The 18374-nt window shown below is 47.7% G+C and overlaps 1 gene segment (V, D, J or C); it reads right to left on the minus strand.

Moving 5' to 3' along the window:
- Positions 1 to 2271: 2271 nt before the first annotated feature.
- On the minus strand, positions 2272 to 9149 carry LOC140426688 (immunoglobulin kappa variable 3-15-like). The segment is given in 3 exon segments: positions 2272 to 3145; positions 8127 to 8901; positions 9088 to 9149. Coding segments are annotated over 2 exon segments (567 nt in total).
- Positions 9150 to 18374: the final 9225 nt, after the last annotated feature.

The following is an 18374-nucleotide window of genomic DNA, read 5'->3' on the forward strand; positions in this document are numbered from 1 at the left end:
ATGACGATGCACTGAGCCGATTGCCTTTATCGATCGGCCCCATGTCGACCCCCACAACAGGTGAGGTGGTTGCAACCCTAAATTTTATGGACTCCTTGCCTGTCACCGCATCACAGATCCGTGAGTGGACCCAAACGAAGCCAGTCCTGTCAATGGTTCGGCACATACTCCTGTATGGTGGGCAGCATAGACAGCTCCCAGGCGAGTTGCGGGCATTTTCCTCCAAGCTGTCAGAATTTAGCGTGGAAGACGGTATCCTCTTGTGGGGGACGCGTGTGATTGTCCCGGAAAAAGGACAGGAGCTGATACTAAGGGACTTGCACAATGGGCATCCGGGTGTGACCAAAATGAAAATGTTGGCCCGGAGTTATGTGTAGTGGCCAGACCTCGACACCGACATTGAGAAGGTGGCCCAAAACTGCTCCATTTGCCAGGAGCATCAGAAGCTTCCGCCGGCCGTGCCCCTACATCACTGGGAATCGCAAGGGCGGCCTTGGGCACGCTTGCATGCAGATTTCGCCGGCCTTTTTCAAGGATCCATGTTCCTTCTATTAATTGATGCCCAGTCTAAATAAGATGGCAGGCACAACGTCCTGCGCAACAATCGAGAAAATGCGTTTGTCTTTCAGTACGCATGGCCGCCCCGAGGTGCTGGTCATCGACAACGGCACTCCGTTCACAAGTGAGGGGTTTGCGAGGTTCATGAAGATGAACGGCATATGCCATATCCCCACCGCTCCATACCACCCGGCTTCCAATGGGTTGGCGGAGCGCGCAGTGCAGACATTCAAACGAGGCCTAAAGAAGCAGTCTTCTGCGTTGATGGACACGAGACTGGCTCGTTTTTTGTTTTCATCTCGGACCACTCCACATGCGGTGACTGGGGTAGCTCCCGCGGAACTCCTAATGGGCCGGAGATTTCGCACCAGCCTTGGCATGGTTTTCCCGGACATTGGCGCAAAAGTATGCCGCACTCAAGAACGGCAGGGACATGGTTTTTCTCAGCATCGGCCGATTCGGCAGTTTGTGCCCGGTGACACAGTGTTCGTTCAAAATTTTGCTGGGGGTGCCCAGAGGGTCCCTGCCGTTTTTTTATGCCAAGCGGGCCCTATCTCTTACTAGGTGCAAGCCCAGCGCAAGCATGTAGACCATGTTCGGTCCAGAAGACCATCCCTTTCAAAGATTCCCCGCCCCGGAACTCATTTCTACAGCCACAGAGACCAGAGGTAATGGAAAGTAGTCCTCACAATCTTCCTCTGGTGCCGCACTCAAAGCCTGCACAGGTCGTTGTAGAACCGCGTGAAGATAGAGACACCGAGATGACGGAGGCAGCGGACTCTGACTCCGAGATGGAGATTCAGGACGCCTCAGAGGGGGAATCCTCGGGCCCACGGGCTGTGGATGTACAACCGTTACGCCGTTCATCACTGTGGTGGTATGTATTAGGGGTAATACGGTACACCATGAATGCCGAGGAGCTATTGGAGGACAGACACTGGGTCCCGATTGGATCTGCCGCCTACTGGCTCCACCCAGATAGGCGGGGTATAAGAACCCGGTTTACTCCCCGCAGCTGCATTCTGTGACTGAGCTGCTGGGGAACAAGTCTGAACATGTCTGCTCAATAAAGCCTCGATTGAAGTTCTCTACGTCTCGCCTCGTGTGTGATCGATGGTGCTACAATCATGGAAGCGCATTTCTCTGTTTCGTTACACGCCGCCCGATCCAGCGCCTCGTGCAAATGGTGTCCGACCTGCGGCAAAACGAGTCCGACGCCCTTCCTCGCCAGGGTCGTCGGTGGATTCCTTGGACTTTGGGGGGGAGGCATGTAATAACCTGCCTGCTTACCACTGGCTGGGGTCTAATGGCAATCCCACAATCCTTTGGGAGTATGAGCTTCCCCAATGAGGGGGCGGAGAAATCATTAGCAGACTCCCTGCATAAATAAAGCTGGCCAGTTTGGAACCAGCTAGAGAGGAGTGAGCAGGAAGGGAGTTGCTGCTGCTACTGCTGCTGTTGTATTTATATGTTATTGTAAATAAATGTTATTTCTTTCTATCCTTCAACTCGTGCTGGATTCTTCGTGACCCTCACAAAACAGATAAAACTGATTATTTTTAAATGATTGATAATTGTCTTTGAATCCAATCTTCTGCTGATGTGTCATTGATTGACAGGCAAACCAGCCAATCATGACAATCACTACATGAAATGCAGCCAATCAGCTGATGGGGAGGAGGGACATTTCCAAAGCACACACGAGACACATACTGAATTTTCTTAATGTTTATTACCTTTTACAGATTTACATTGTCAGAAAAAAGACTTGAATAAACAGCCCAGCCAGAGGAAGCTGGAGAAATTCACAGGGAAAATATGGATTGATTAAAACACTTGTGGAGATTTTCTCAATGACATGAGAATTCTGTCCTTTTAAACAGTGACTAAACCTTAAATTGTAACTGCAGGGTGAGCAGGAAGGAGGTCTGGTTCCCTTAAGCAGAGACTTCAGGGGTCACATTATTTTGGTACAGCTGACGTCTTCAGCATCTTAGAGAGGTTTTACTTGGCATCACGAGTCTGCACTATCCCATCAAACATTCCCAGAACAGATGCTGCATGGGATTACATGCAGAGTAAATATCCCTCTACAATGTCCCAAAAACATGTCTTAACCCCTGACCCTCAGAAGTGTCTCAGACCCAGTCCCGACAAGGAAGAGAGGTGTAATTCAGTGCTGACAATGACCTTTGCCCTCCCAGCTCACCCCTGTTCTGTTTAAAGTTGTGTCTCCTCTGTGGACTGTCTCTGACACTCTATGCACATTCTGACCTCCTGATGCTCTTGCTGAGGGCAGAGGAGAGGCTCACGTGGGTGAGGGCACAGGAGAAGCGGGCGTTGGACTCCCAGGCAGACCCAGAGAGGGTCAGCAGGCTGCTGACGCTGTAGGTGTTGTCCGAAGCTCGCAGGTAGTTGCTGGTCTGAACCCCGTCCGCAATGACTGCCCCGTCCTTCTTCCACTCCACCACCACCTCATCAGGATAGAAGTGATTGGCAAGGCACACCAGGGTGGCAGTGCCCTTGGTCTTGACCTCCTCCAGGGAGGGGGGTAGCAGGGTTAGCGTGGGTTGTGAATTCTCACGGCCTGAAAGAGAAAGGAAGGAATTTTAATTGCTGCCATTATAAAGGGTTTCAACTTCCCAAATATTAACTGGAATCAAGACATGTGTCAATGTATTGATGATGTAGAATTCTGACAATCCATTCTGAGCAACCTTTCTAACCAGCACGGAACAATTCCAACAAGAGAAGGAGCAGTTTTGGACAAATTTAGGGATTGAATTTGGGCAGGTGGAAGGGGTATCAGTAGGAGTGTATTTGGGTAATAGTGATCATAATTCAGTTAGATTTAGAGTAGTTATGGAAAAGGATAAAGATAGACCAAGAGGAAAAGTTTTAAATTGGGGAAAGGTCAATTTTACGAAACTGGGATTTGACAAAATGGACAGGAAACAGCGACTTGAGGGTAAAACAGTGTCAGAGCAGTGGGAGGATATTTAAGCTGGAGATAGAGAGATTTCAGAACCAATATGTTCACACAAATCAATAGTGTGGGGCGTTGCTGCAGGATAACTAATGAATGAGTGGAACCAATTAGAGAGCAAAATGGTAACTTGTGTGTGGAGGTAGAAGACATGGAGATGGTTCTTAATGAATAATTTACATCAGTTTTCACAAATGAGAGGGACAAAGCAGACATTGTAGTTCAGGAGGAGGAGAATTGTGAAATATTGGATGTGATGAGAGAGGAGATATTAACGTGTTTATCGTCTTTGAAAGTGGAGATACCCCCAGGCCCAGGTGAAATGTATCCCAGGCTGCTAAGGGAAGCAAGGGAAGAAATAGCGGAGGCTCTGACCATTATTTTCCAATCCTCTCTGACTACAGGCATGGTGTCGGAGGATTGGAGGACTGATAATAGTGGACTGATAACAGTCTGGAATAGACTGGAGGGCAGCACAGTAGCCTTGTGGATAGCACAATTGCTTCACAGCGCCAGGGTCCCAGGTTCGATTCTGGCTTGGGTCACTGTCTGTGCGGAGTCTGCACATCCTCCCCGTGTGTGCGTGCGTTTCCTCCGGGTGCTCCGGTTTCCTCCCATAGTCCAAACATGTGCGGGTTAGGTGGATTGGCCATGATAAATTGCCCTTAGTGTCCAAAATTGCCCTTAGTGTTGGGTGGGGTTGCTGGGTTATGGGGAAAGGGTGGCGGTATTGACCTTGGCTCGGGTGCTCTTTCCAAGAGCCGGTGCAGACTCGATGGGCTGGATGGCCTCCTTCTGCACTGTAAATTCTATGATAATGTTATACCGTTGTTTAAAAGGGAGGAAGAGATAGGCCGAGGGAGTGATTTTGAATTTGATGAGGAGGGAAAGAGGAGGGGTGATGAGGGAAGGGAATCTGATGTTGACAACATGGATTTTCCAAGGATTTTCACAAGTTTCCAATGACAGATGGGTCTGGAAATTAAAAGCTGATGGAATCCAAGGGAAAGTGACAAATTGGATTTCAAATTGGTTCAGTGTCAGGAGGTAAAAGTCTGATTTTAAACTGATTGGATCATTTTGGAATGTTACCTAAACATTTGTAAAGAAGTTCACTAGAAATTCAGCACTGAAATGGTTAATAGAGTATTTAAAGGCGCAGTGTCCCTTTAAGAGACTGTTAACCAGTCGGGAAGCTCGAACTATTGATCAGTCTGTCTGGGGGAATAGGTTGAACATTAACAAACCTCAGATCACACACAGGTCGGGTGAACTTTATCTCAGAACATTGGAGCTGACTTGGAGCAACACACTTCACAAAGGATACTGATTGGCTGCCAGTGTAGAAGATTTCACTTCAAACCTTGCTGCGCAGCCCTGGGCTGAGGTCAAGAGTGAGATTACATTAGCCTCTGTGTCCAGGGCGTCAGAATAATCTATCCCTGCTCCTGCGTGGGAACGTCCGGTTCACCAGCCGCATGGTACCATAGTGGTTAGCACAATTGCTTCACAGCTCCAGGGTCCCAAGTTCGATTCCGGCTTGGGTCACTGTCTGTGCGGAGTCTGCACGTTCTCCCCGTGTGTGCGTGGGTTTCCTCCGGGTGCTCCGGTTTCCTCCCACAGTCCAAAGATGTGCAGATTAGGTGGATTGGCCATGCTAAATTTCCCTTAGTGTCCAAAATTGCCCTTAGTGTTGGGTGAGGTTACTGGGTTATGGGGATAGGGTGGAGGTGTGGGCTTGGGTAGGGTGCTCTTTCAAAGAGCCGGTGCAGACTCGATGGGCCGAATGGCCTCCTTCTGCACTGTAAATTCTATTCTGATTCTGTGATTCTTGGCTGCGCGCCATTCGCTGGCGGCAGGATAATATCTTCCCGACGACTGTCAATGGGATTTGCCATAGCAACCACCCCAGCCGCTGTGAAACCCGCTGGCGGTGCTGTGCTGCTGGCGGGAAAATTGAATTGCAATACTGGAGAAATCCGGCCCCTATTTCTGGTGGTCTTGTGTCCAGGACACACCCCTAGCCAAGCTGTTCCAGTTTAGCTACAAAACTGACATCGACCAGTTACCCAGCTGTGTCCTGTCCTCAAAAAGTTGGACAAATCCAATCCGGACAATTACTATCCATCGATCATCAGCAAAATGATGGGTGTTGTTATCGACACTGCTATCAAGTAGCACTTACTCAGCAATAACCTGCTCACTGACACTCAGTTAAGGATCTGCCAGGGTCACTTCGGTCCTGACCGCATTACAGCCTTGGATGAAACATGGACAAAAGAGCTGAACTCCAGAGGTGAGGCCAGAGTGACTAACTGCCCTTGACATCGCGGCAGCATTTGACTGAGTTTAATATCATGGAGCCCAAACAAAACTGGAGTCAATGGGAATCAGGGGGAAAACTCTCCGCTGGTCGGGTCATACCCAGCACAAAGGAAGATGGCTGTTGTTTGGGGTTTCAACTCTACAATCTATATTAATGAGCTGGATGAAGGGAATGACAATATTGTAGCTAAATTTGCTGATGATGAAATGATAGGTAGGAAAGCAAGTTGTGAGGAGGATACAGAGTCTGAAAAGGGATATTGATAGGTTCAGTGAGTGGGGAGAACATTTGACAGATGGAGTATAATGTGGGGCAATGTGAGCTTGTCCACTTTGTTAGGGAGAATAGAAAAGCAGCATATTATTGAAATGGAGAGAGACTGCAGAAAGCTGTGGTACAGAGGGATCGGGGTGTCCTTGTGTATGAATCACAGAACGTTAACCTGCAAGTACAGCAAGTGATTAGGAAGGTAAATAGAATGTTGTCCTTTATTACAAGGGGGATGGAGTATAAAAGTCGGGAAGTCTTGCTCCATCGATACAGCACGTTGGTGAGACTACACCATGAGTACTGGCTACAGTATTGGTCTCATAGAATCATACAATTTACAGTGCAGAAGGAGGCCATTCAGCCCATCGAGTGGAACGAGCACTCTACATTATCTTTTTTTAAATAAATTTAGAATACCAAATTGATTTTTTCCAATTAAGAGGCAATTTTGGCTGGCCAATCCATCTACCCTGCACATTTTTGCGTTGTGGAGCGGAACACACGGGACATGTGCAACCTCCACATGGACAGTGACCCAGAGCCGGGATCAAACCTGGGACCTAGGTGCCGTGAGGCAGCAGTTCTAACCACTGCACCACCGTGCAGCCCTCGAAAGAGCACCCTACTTAAGCCCACAGCTGCACCCTATCCCCGTAACCCAGCAACCCCACCCAACCTAAGGGCAATTTAGCATGGCCAATCCACCTAACCTGCACATATTTGGAAGTCCTTACTGAAGGACAGATACTCCGACATTGGAAGCAGTTCAGAGAAGATTCACTGGGCTGATTCCATTGAGGAATGGAATGTCTGATGAGGAAAGGTTGAGCTGGTTGGGTCTGTACTCATTGCAGAATGAGAGGTGATCTTATTGAAACATATAAGATTCCGAGGGAGCTTGACAGGGTGGATGCTGAGAGAATGTTTCCCCTCGTGGGGAATCTAGAATTAGTGGACACAGTTTAAAAATAAGGGATCCCCATTTAAGGCGGAGATGAGGAGGAATTTCTTCTCTCAGAGGGTTGTTAGTGTTAGAATTCTCTTTCCTAGAGAGCAATGCATGCTGGGACATTAAATCTGAGACATTGAGCCTGAGTTAGACAGATTTTTGATTGACGAGGGGATCAAGGGTTGTGGGGACCAGCAGGAAATTGGAGTTTGGGCCATTTAGAAACGTTCATTTATGGGATGTGTGGATCTGAAGTGGGGATCTGCCATCCTGACCTTGTCCGGCCTAGAAGTGACTCCAGATCCGCAGTAATGTGTTGACTCTGAAAATTCCTCTGGAATGGCCAAGCAAGACGCTCAGTTCAAGGGCAATTAGGGATGGGCAATAAATGCTGGCCCCGTCAGAGATCACACATCACATCAAACAATAAAAATATCTCCAGGGATTTTCAGGAATATTGGATCAGGAATAAATATCGGACTGAACTCGACCCAAAGAGAAAGTAACTGAGAGTCTCCCCAAAAGCCTGGAACACTGAAGCCACTGGATTGTGAGCCCTGCTGGACCTGTTTGTCATCAGAACTTTGCTAAGAGATAAGCAGGGAGTGGAGAGAGCAGAGTTAAAGCTGGGGGGAAGTGGGACCTCGGTGTCTCACTGTGCTGCTGCTGCTGTGATCAGTTATATCAGAGAGTGTGACAGAGAGCCAGAGCTCACATCAAACTCTGCCTGTGTCTGTCACACGGAGACTAGAGTCTAGTGAGTGATTTCACTCCATGGTCCAGGAATGTGAACACAGTCTGCAAACGTCCAGATCTCCTCGACACGGTGGGTAAAAGCTGCTTACTTATATCTTGCTGCTTAAAGGGGGGAATGGAACTAAAGAAATACAGCTGGGCACCCTGTTCTACACAGTGTTCTTCAATGAACCATTTCATTCACTGCAGCTCCCCACTAACACCTTCAACTATTCAGCATTTGTGTTTGAGAAAGTTTCAGTATTGAAAGGGTTAATAAAGGTGGATTGGGATTTACTTACTCAGTCTGAGCTTGGTTCCTTTACCGAACGTGAGCCACACTGGCAGCTTCCAGTACAGGGGCTGTACAAAAACCTCTGCTCTCTGCTTCACTCACTCACTCTCACCCTCTCTCTGTCTCTCACTCACTCACTCTCACCCTCTCTCTGTCTCTCACTCACTCATGTCTTTCTCTCTCACTCTCTCTCTCTCTGTTTCTCTCAATGTCTCTCTGTTTTGTTGGGAGAGTTGAGAATTCTAATTTTGGATGATAAATCTTTCAGCTGCTCTTCATACGTGGACATGGAGAGTCAGATGGAAACTTGAGGCCTTCAGTGAGCTGTGGACACCACAGGGACTGGAGTGTGTAGTGGACACTGAGAATCATTTGTTCAGTTTCCTTGCTTGTTTTTATTATATATTGTATAAAACTGGGAAGTGTGAGGAGCGGAGGTGGTTCTGTGCGTATTGAGGTTTTTGTAAGGCTCTGTATCACTGTGTAGGGCCAGCTGCTATGTTGCTGACAGTAATAATCAGCGACATCCTCATTCTGCACATTGCTGATTGTCAGGGTGAATCGTGTTCCAGATTGACTGCCGGTGAATCGGTCGGATATTCCTGTGAATCGAGTTGCTGCATTGTAGATCAGCAGAGCCGGTTTCTGGCCTTCTCGCTGTTGGTACCAAGCAACATAATAGCTAACAGATTGACTGGCCGTACAGGTGATGGTTGCGGTCTGGCCCAGGCTCAATGACAACACCGGGGGAGACTGGGTCATGGTGATGTCTCCACTGATACCTGAGGAGTAATAGAGAAACAGAGTGAAGTAAGAACTGTCACAGAAAGAGCCTGTACAATGAGATATTGTTGGAGACACTGACTGTTCCTCTGCTTTCAGCATTTTCCCTTCAATCACAAGTCAGTAGAATTGGATTGAAATGGAGAGCAGGAAAATATTCCAGGTGGAAAGAGAGAGATTTGTACCTGCGATGCAGAATGCCAGAGGCCAGATCAGCTGGATGGCTGAAATCATAGTGTCTGCTCCTGTCCCTGTGCCTGGTTACTGATAAACTCTCCCTTCACTGGGCTCTGCTTTATAAAGCTGCAGCCTGTGAGAGTCTCACTGCCCGGTCCTCAGTATGTAAATGGTATGAGGCAGAGACACCACGTCAGCACCTTCACTTCCTCTTCTCTCTCACTCCACCCCTCCCTCCGTCTCCTTCTCTTCCTCAGTATCTGTCCCAAAGTCTCTGCTCTCTCTCTTTCTCTTTCCCCTTCTCTCGCTGTCTCTCCCTCTCTCTCTCCCCCTCACTGCCTGTCTCTCTCTCTCCCACTCTCCATCGTTCTGTAATTCTCGAACTGATCTCTATAACAGGCATTATTACTGAAGATTGTCACACTTTTGAGGGCTGGTGCAGAAGTTAAATGCTTCCCTCTTTCTCTCTGTCATAGTCTCCCCCTTGCTCTCTCTTTCCCACACTCTCTCAGATGGATCACATGCAAATGCTTCCCTCTCTCTTTCTCTCTCTCTTTCTCTCTCTCTTTTTCCCACACTCTCCGAGGCAGCACAGTAGCATAGTGGTTAGCACTGTTTCTTAACAGCACCAGGGTCCCACTTGGGTCACATTCTATGCGAGGTCTGCATGTTCTCCCCGTGTCTGCATGGGTTTCCTCCCCCTGCTCTGGGTCCTCTCACAGTCCAAACATGTGCAGGTGACGTAAATTGCCCTTCATGCCCCCAAAAAAGGTTAGGTTGGGTTACGGGGATACAGTGGAGATGTGGGCTTAGATAGGGTGCTCTTTTCAAGGGCCGGTTCAGATTCGAAGGGCCGAATGCCCTCCTTCATCGCTGTAAATTCTATTTTTCGATGATCACAATTAAATGAAGGATAATTCTCCCTCTGCTCAGCTCCACCAATGGATGTTGCCCTTGACCCCAGGAGCACGTCTTCTCCTGCAGTAAAGCCATATTTCCCATATTGTCCCTCCAATAGGGACCAGTAAACATGGGCCTCCTTCCCATTGGACCCTCCAAGAGGGACCAATAACATGGGCCTCCTTCCCATTGGACCCTCCAAGAGGGACCAATAACATGGGCCTCCTTCCCACTGGATCCTCCAAGAGGGACCAATAACATGGGTCTCCTTCCCACTGGACCCTCCAATAGGGACCAGTAAACATGGGCCTCCTTTCCACTGGATCCTCCAATAGGAACCAGTAACATGGGCCTCCTTCCCACTCAACCCTGCAATGCGGACCAGTAAACATGGGCCTCCTTCCCAATGGACCCTCCAACAGGGACCAATAACATGGACCTCCTTCCCACTGGATCCTCCAATGCAGACCAGTAAACATGGGCCTCCTTCCCATTCGACCCTGCAATGCGGACCAGTAAACATGGGCCTCCTTCCCACTGGATCCTCAACGAGGGACCAGGAAACAGGAAGCGTTCAGGCGGCACGGCCCTGCTCTCTAAATTCTCACCCTTAATCCCTCACCCTCACCACGTCACTCCACTCCATCAAACTCCTACTGTTCACCCAATCATAGAATTTACAGTGCAGAAGGAGGCCATTCGGCCCATCGATCAATATTCCTAAAGTCCCCTGAACCCCTCTCCATTCCTCCTACTGTCGCTCTGTGAAACATTTTGGAATGTTTTGTGCATTAAGGTGCTATTTAAATTCAGGTTTTGTAGGGATTTTAGATGGGGGCAGAATTGGACAAAGTGGTGGTGACTCCTGCAGTCAAATATCCTGCTGAGAGATTCCAGTCTTCCCCACACAGAATAGGGAAGCATTGAGGTTGCATTTTTAAACAAATTATCCATTCCCAGCATGAGGGCGTCGCTGGTTGGACCAGCATTTATTGCCAATGCTAATTTAATGCCAATCATGGACCTCCTTCCCACTGGACCCTCCAATGCGGACCAGTAAACATGGGCCTCCTTCCCACTCGACCCTGCAATAGGGACCAGGAAACATGGGCCTCCTTCCCACTGGAACCACCAATAGGGACCAGGACACATGGACCTCCTTTCCACTGGAGCCTCCAGTAGGGACCAGGAAACATGGACCTCCTTCCCACTGGATCCTCCAGTAGGGACCAGGAAACATGGGCCTCCTTCCCACTCGACCCTCCAACAGGGACCAGTAAACATGGACCTCCTTCCCACTGGACCCTCCAACAGGGACCAGTAAACATGGACCTCCTTCCCACTGGATCCTCAACGAGGGACCAGGAAACAGGAAGCGTTCAGGCGGCACGGCCCTGCTCTCTAAATTCTCACCCTTAATCCCTCACCCTCACCAGGTCACTCCACTCCATCAAACTCCTACTGTTCACCCAATCATAGAATTTACAGTGCAGAAGGAGGCCATTCGGCCCATCGATCAATATTCCTAAAGTCCCCTGAACCCCTCTCCATTCCTCCTACTGTCGCTCTGTGAAACATTTTGGAATGTTTTGTGCATTAAGGTGCTATTTAAATTCAGGTTGTGTGGGGATTTCAGGTGGGGGCAGAATTGGACAAAGTGGTGATGACTCCTGCAGTCAAATATCCTGCTGAGAGATTCCAGTCTTCCCCACACAGAATAGGGAAGCATTGAGGTTGCATTTTTAAACAAATTATCCATTCCCAGCATGAGGGCGTCGCTGGTTGGACCAGCATTTATTGCCAATGCTAATTTCTCCTGAGGGGGTGGTGGTGAGCTGTCTCCTTGAACCACTGCAGTCCATGTGGTGTAGGTACACCCACAGTGCTGTTAGGGAGTGACTTTTACAATGTTTACCAAACGACAGTGGAGGAACGGCAGATATATTCCCAATTCAGCTTAGGGTGTATCTTGGAGCGGAACTCCCAGGTGGTGGTGTTCCCATGTACCTGTTGACCTTGTCCTTCTAGATGTTAGTGGTTGTGGGTTTTGAAGAGGATGTTGAAGGAGCCTTGGCGAGTTGCTGCAGTGCATCAGTGGTGGAGGGAGTGAACACGGAGGCTGGCGGGTGGGGAGCCAATCAAAGGCTGCTTTGTCCTGGATGGTGTTGAGCTTCTTGTTGGAGCTGCTCTCATCCAGGGAAGTGGAGAGTATTCAATCACAGCCCTGACTTGTGCCTTGTAGATGGTGGACAGGCTTTGGGGAGTCAGGAGGGGAGCTACTCACCGCAGGATTCCCAGCTTCTAACCTGCTCTTGTAGCCAAATATTTATATGGGTGGCCCATTTCAGTTTCTGGTCAATGGTAATCCCCAGGATGTGTATAGTGGGGGATTCAGTGATGCCAGTGATAGCAAGGGGCGATGGTTAGATTCTCTCTTGTTGCAGATGGTCATTCCCTGGTATCTGTGTGGCGTGTGTGTTACTCGCCATTGTCAGCCCAAACCTGAAACATTTTCCTTTGTGTCGCGCATGATTCCAGTCAGCAAAGAGTTTTTCACAATTCCCATTGACTCCAGTTTTCCTAAGCTCCTTTGTTCCTTTGATGTCAAAGGCATCCACTCTCACCTCACCTCTGGAGGTCAGCTCTTTTGTCCATGTTTGAACCAAGGCTGTAATGAGGTCAGGATCTGAGTGACCCAAACTGAGAATCAGAGAGCAGGTTATTGCTGAGTAAGTGCCACATGATCGCGATGTTAATTACACCTTCCATCACTTTACTAATGATCAAGTGCAGATGGACGAGGCAGCAAATGGCTGAATAGGATTTGTCCTGTTTCTTGTGTACAGGACATACCTGGGCAATTTTCCATATTGCCAGGTAGATGCCAGTGTTGTAGCTGTATGGGAACAGCTTGGCGAGGGGAAAGTTCTGGAGCACAAGTCTTCAGTACTCTTCCCAGAATATTGTCAGGGCCCAGAGCCTTTGCAGTATCCAGTGCCTTCAGCTGTTTCCTGATATCACGTGGAGTCAATCCAATTGGCTGAAGACTGATATCTGTGATTCTGGGAACTCCGGAGCAGGCCGAGATGGATCATCCACTCGGCACTACTGGCTAAAGATTGTTGTGAATGCTTCAGCCTTGTCTGCTGCGCAGATGTGCTGGGCTCCCCACCATTGAGGATGGGGATATTTGTGGAGCCTCCTCCTCCAATGAGGAGTTTAATTGTCCGCCACCATTCACCACTGGATGTGGAAGGACGACAGAGCTTAGATCTGATCCACATGTGGTGTGATCGCTTAGCTCTGCCTGTCACTTGCTGCTTCTGCTGTTGAACATGAAAGTAGTCCTGTAGCTTCACCAGGTTGGCAGCTCATTTATAGCTATGCCTGGTGTTGCTCCTGACGTGCTCTCTGCATTCTAAATAATAATAATAATCACTTATTGTCACAAGTCGGCTTCAATGAAGTTACTGTGAAAAGCCGCTAGTCGCCACAATCTGGTGCCTGTTCGGGGAGTGAAGCAGGGTTGATCCCCTGGCTTGGTGGTCACGGTAACGTGGGGGATATGCCGGACAATGAGGTAACAGGTTGTGGCTGAGGACAGTTTTGCTGCTGATGGCTCACATGCCACATGGATGTCCAGTTTAAAATTGCTACATCTGTTCTGAATCTATCCCATTTATCACGATGTTAGTGCCACACAACACAATGGAGGGTATCCTCAATGTGAAGATGGGACTTTGTCTCCACAAGGACTGTGTGGTGGTCACTCCTACCGATACTGTCATGGACAGATGCAGCTGAGGCAGGCAGGTTGATGAAGTCAAGTGTGTTTTTTCCTCATGGTGGTTCCCGCATCACTTGCCACAGACCCAGTCGAGCAGCTATGTCCTTTAGGACACGGTCAGCTCGGTCAGTAATGGTGCCACAGCGACACTGTTCATGATGGACATTGAAGTTCCCCCACCCAGAATACAACTTGTGCCATTTCACCCTCAGTGCTTCTTCCACTAAGTGTTCAACATGGCTGAGTTCTGATTCATAAACTGCAGTCGATGGAAACCACCAGGAGGTTTCCTTGCCCATGTTTGACCTGGTACCATGAGAACACATGGAGTCTGGATTCAATGTTGAGGACACCCAGGGTGACTCCCTCCCGACTATATACCACTGTGTCACCACCTCTGCCGGGTCTGTCGGTGAGACAGGACATACTCATGGGTGATGATGGTGTTTGGGACATTATCTGTAAAGTATGATTCTGTGAGTGTGACTATGCCAGGCTGTTGCTGACTAGTCTGTGGGACAGATCTCCCAATTGTGAAACATGCGCCGTGATGTTAGTGAGGACTTTCCAGAGCCGCATGGACAACCTGGGCCAAAGGGCCTGTTTCCATGCTGTAAACACCTCTGGCCCTATGACAAGGCTGGGTTTGCCGTTGTTGTTTCCGGGGTCTAGGTCGATGCCGGATTGTGCATCCGATTTCATTCCTTTTAGGATTTTCAGCGGTTTGATACAACTGAGTGGCCATTTCAGAGTTCACCACATGGCTGTAGGCCAGACCAGGTAAGGACGGCAGATTTCCTTCCCGAAAGGACATGAGTGAACCAGATGGGTTTTTACGACAATCGACAATGGTTTCATGGTCATCATTACTGAGACGAGCTTTTAATTCCAGATTTATTCATTGAATTTAAATTCCACCAGCTGCCATGGTGGGATTTGAACCTGTGACCAGAGCATTAGCCTGGGCCTCTGGATTACTAGTCCAGTGACATTACCACTACACCACGGCCTCCCCACAATGTGCTGTAGGGCTTCATGGAACTGTATCCCAGCATGAAGTGTCCCTCAGGAGGGGAGGGGGACTGTTCGGAGCCCTGAGCTCCATTTCCCAGCCCAGGCATTTTGTCTTCCAATGAATGAATGAGATGCCAATTTGGAGCCAGGTTAGGGACAGTCTCATGCTGTGGACCCAGGTCTACAAGAGGCAATTGGAGATATCACTGAAAAGGAAAGATTTGCTGGGTTATGGGGATAGAGAGGGGGAGTGGGACTAATTGAGTAAGTCACAGCACGATGGGCAGAATGGCCTCCTTCTGTGCTGGAAGATTCGATGTAGTGGACACAGTTCACAGTTTCCTCCCGTGTCAGTAACAAACATCCAGCTGCTCTGAGCCCTTCTTTCACTTCCTCTGTTGGTTACGTTTCAATCTTCCGATCTGACAGTCTTTGCTGTTATTTTTTACACTGGGGCTTGCTGCTGTGGTCTGAATCTCTAACAATAACTGTCCAATCAGTGGCAAGAACAGCAGCTAAGAGCAGTCAGGACTGAGGAGCCAGGCTCACTGGGAAACACATTGGGAAGATCAAAGCCATCGACTCCAGCTCCTGATACAAACTCCATCCCTCTCCCTGAGCAACTGTCTGCTGCTCAACCAGACTCTTTACAACATTGGCCGCATCTCTCTGTTCCTCCACAATTCCCAGCTTCCCACCATTTAGAAATAACTCTGATTTCTCTTTCTTTGGTCCAAAGTGGATGATTTCACATCCCCACATTGAACTCCATCTGCCATTGTCTTCAGTCCCCATCACAATCTCTGTTCCCCAGACACTGATTCCATCCCCCTCCCTGGGCCTGTCTGACTCTGAACCACGCAGTTCACAGCCATGGTGTCCTATTTGACCCTGAAATGGGCTTCCCACCACATCATCCTCTCCATCACTAAGACGTCCTATTTCTACCTCGGTAACATTGACCGAATGAATATCTCTCCAGTCCTTCATCCAAGTCAGAGATAAATACAGTAAAAAGCTGAGGCTCCAGCTCAGATCCCTGAGGACATCACTATTCACATCTTGCTGATTGGAGTACACACACATTATCCCTACTCCCTGTCTCCTACCTCCTAACTAATTCCTTGTCCATGGAAAAAGATTTCATCAAATTCCATATGCTTCCATTTCATCATCAGACTCTCGTATGGAACCTTCTAGAATGTTTTCTGGAAATCCATACAAATAACATTCATGGACATTCCCTGATCTGACACATTGGTGACCTTGTTAACAAATGTAACCAGATTAGTTAAACATGTCTGACCCTTTTTAAATCCATGCTGACTCTCTCGGATCAGTTCATATTTCTCACTCATTTTGTGTCTAATGACAGATTCCAGTCACTTCCCCGCAACAGACATTAAACTGAGATGTGAGTTGTGAATGACTCTAGTAAACAGCTAGCATAGACACGAGGGGCCGAATGGCCTCCTCCTATACTGTAGACTTATCTGACTCCTTGACTGAAACATATGGATAGGAACAGGAGGTGGGCTGGAGCTTAAACAATGAGTTGAATGTAGGCGGAGTGTCATTAGTGGGTAATGTAGAATGGACATTGTGTACATGAGCTTCTCGAAAATATGTCTTTCTCTGTTTCCCTTTCCAGCTCTCGGGCTCTCATTAAGGAGCTGAAAGAGTATTTAGTGAAGAAGTTTCCGGACTGTGTGGGCTGTGTGAGGGTTTTGGGCCGTGACTGATGATTGCAGCTCCTTGTTCTGTCTGTTCCTCCCTCCCCACTGATCAAGCCGTTAACCTCCTGTCACAGTGAGTGAAATGAGAATTGATTTCATAGCGTCAGTCACAGAAAACAACAGCGTCACTGTCTAAGACACTGGGACACACATCACTGTCTCACCTCAAAGAACGGAGCACTAATCCCCTCCCACCATGCTGAGAAACCATACAGCATGGAAAATGTACTGACAAACACCATCTTATATCAAACAGTAAAAAGTCTTACAACACCAGGTTAAAGTCCAACAGGTTTGTTTCGAATCACTAGCTTTCGGAGGGCAGCTCGTTCATCGGTTGAGTGAAGAGGTAGGTTCTAGAAACACATATATAGGCAAAGTCAATGATGCAAGATGATGATTTGAATGTGAGTCTTTGCAGGTAATTAAGTCTTTACAGGTCCAGACAGTGCGACTGGAGCGAGGAATAATCACAGGCTAAAGAGGTGTGAATGATCTGCATGGACTCACCAATGTATCTTAGACGTTTAGCTGCTGTAGTATAAAGAGTCAAAGGTTTAACGTCTCAGCAACTACTCTCCTTATTTTCTTTTTTTCCCACACAAGAGTGCAACATTTACCATTGTTCCCCAAAAGGAAAATTATAAAACCTCCTGCGCTTGAAACCCCATCACATAAATTTGCATAGGACGCATACTATAAACTATGAGTTTCAAGTGCCTACGGTCATCTAAAACCGGGAACCTCAAAACACACTCCTGTATTTTTAGTTTGACCAACGCTTTATTTGCTCTTATTATGTCTTCCACTTTGGAATCATTCATTTTTGTACTCAACTCTAAGACATCAAAACTCATGTCCGGTCTCGTCTGTCGACCTATCAAATTCAGTTGCCCAATTAAACTTCGCAGTTGCTCTTTTTCCATCTTTGAAACCATTACGATTTTTGTGAAACCCGGCCACGACTAATTGCTATTGGGCTGATGCTTTCCAAATAAGATTGCTGACATAAAGTTGCTCCGAACTTAGTCTGTCCGATTTCTAGTCCAATATATTTAAATGCACCGGAAGCCTGACTTCCAACCCTGAATTCTTTCCTCAAACCAGAGATTACAATAGTTTCAAAATCACTAGTCCCACCCCACAAAAAATCATCGACATGCATCATAAAGATGCCAGAAAGATTTCCTTTATAGTGCCAGTAAAACATTGCTGGATCTGCTTTTAACTGGCAAAAGCCTAACTTTAACAAAACTGACCTTACCAAAAAAAAACAGACTTTAGATGCATCATTTAATCCATATACACATTTGTTCAACTTCCAGAGTACCCCTTCTGTGTTAGCTGCCTTTTTTGGAGGATGGAGACAAATGTCTCTTTGGAGCTGATGCCCTTGCAAAAAGCAATTTTTCTATCTATAGATTTGCATTCCCATGACCTTGTCAATAGAGCCAAGAAGATCTTAAAAATAACCTTTCCTGCCGTAGGTGAATCTACCATTAAATCCTGATCTTCTAAGTTTTCTTCAAATCCCCTTGCCACAGGCCTGGCCTTTGCCTGATATGTTCCATCCGGAAGAACCTTTTCCGTGCAAATCCATCTGTGGGATAGAGCTCTTTGTCCCCTATCCAGTACTTCCGTGTATACCCCAAATTCACTCCAACAATACAGTTCTTGCTGTTTGGCATCTTTGATAACTTTTTCATCTAATTTATTGGAAGCCACCAAAATCTCACGTGCATGTGAGCTTCTACTCCTATTGGTATTCATGTTCCGAGATCTTGATCAACTACGTCCCCTCTCCCGCCTGGTATCTAATTCTGTACTGCTACTGCTTGATCTTTCCCTTCTGCTGTGG

Source organism: Scyliorhinus torazame, chromosome 7 (assembly GCF_047496885.1).
Source record: "Scyliorhinus torazame isolate Kashiwa2021f chromosome 7, sScyTor2.1, whole genome shotgun sequence".
In the NCBI taxonomy this organism is placed as follows: domain Eukaryota; kingdom Metazoa; phylum Chordata; class Chondrichthyes; order Carcharhiniformes; family Scyliorhinidae; genus Scyliorhinus; species Scyliorhinus torazame.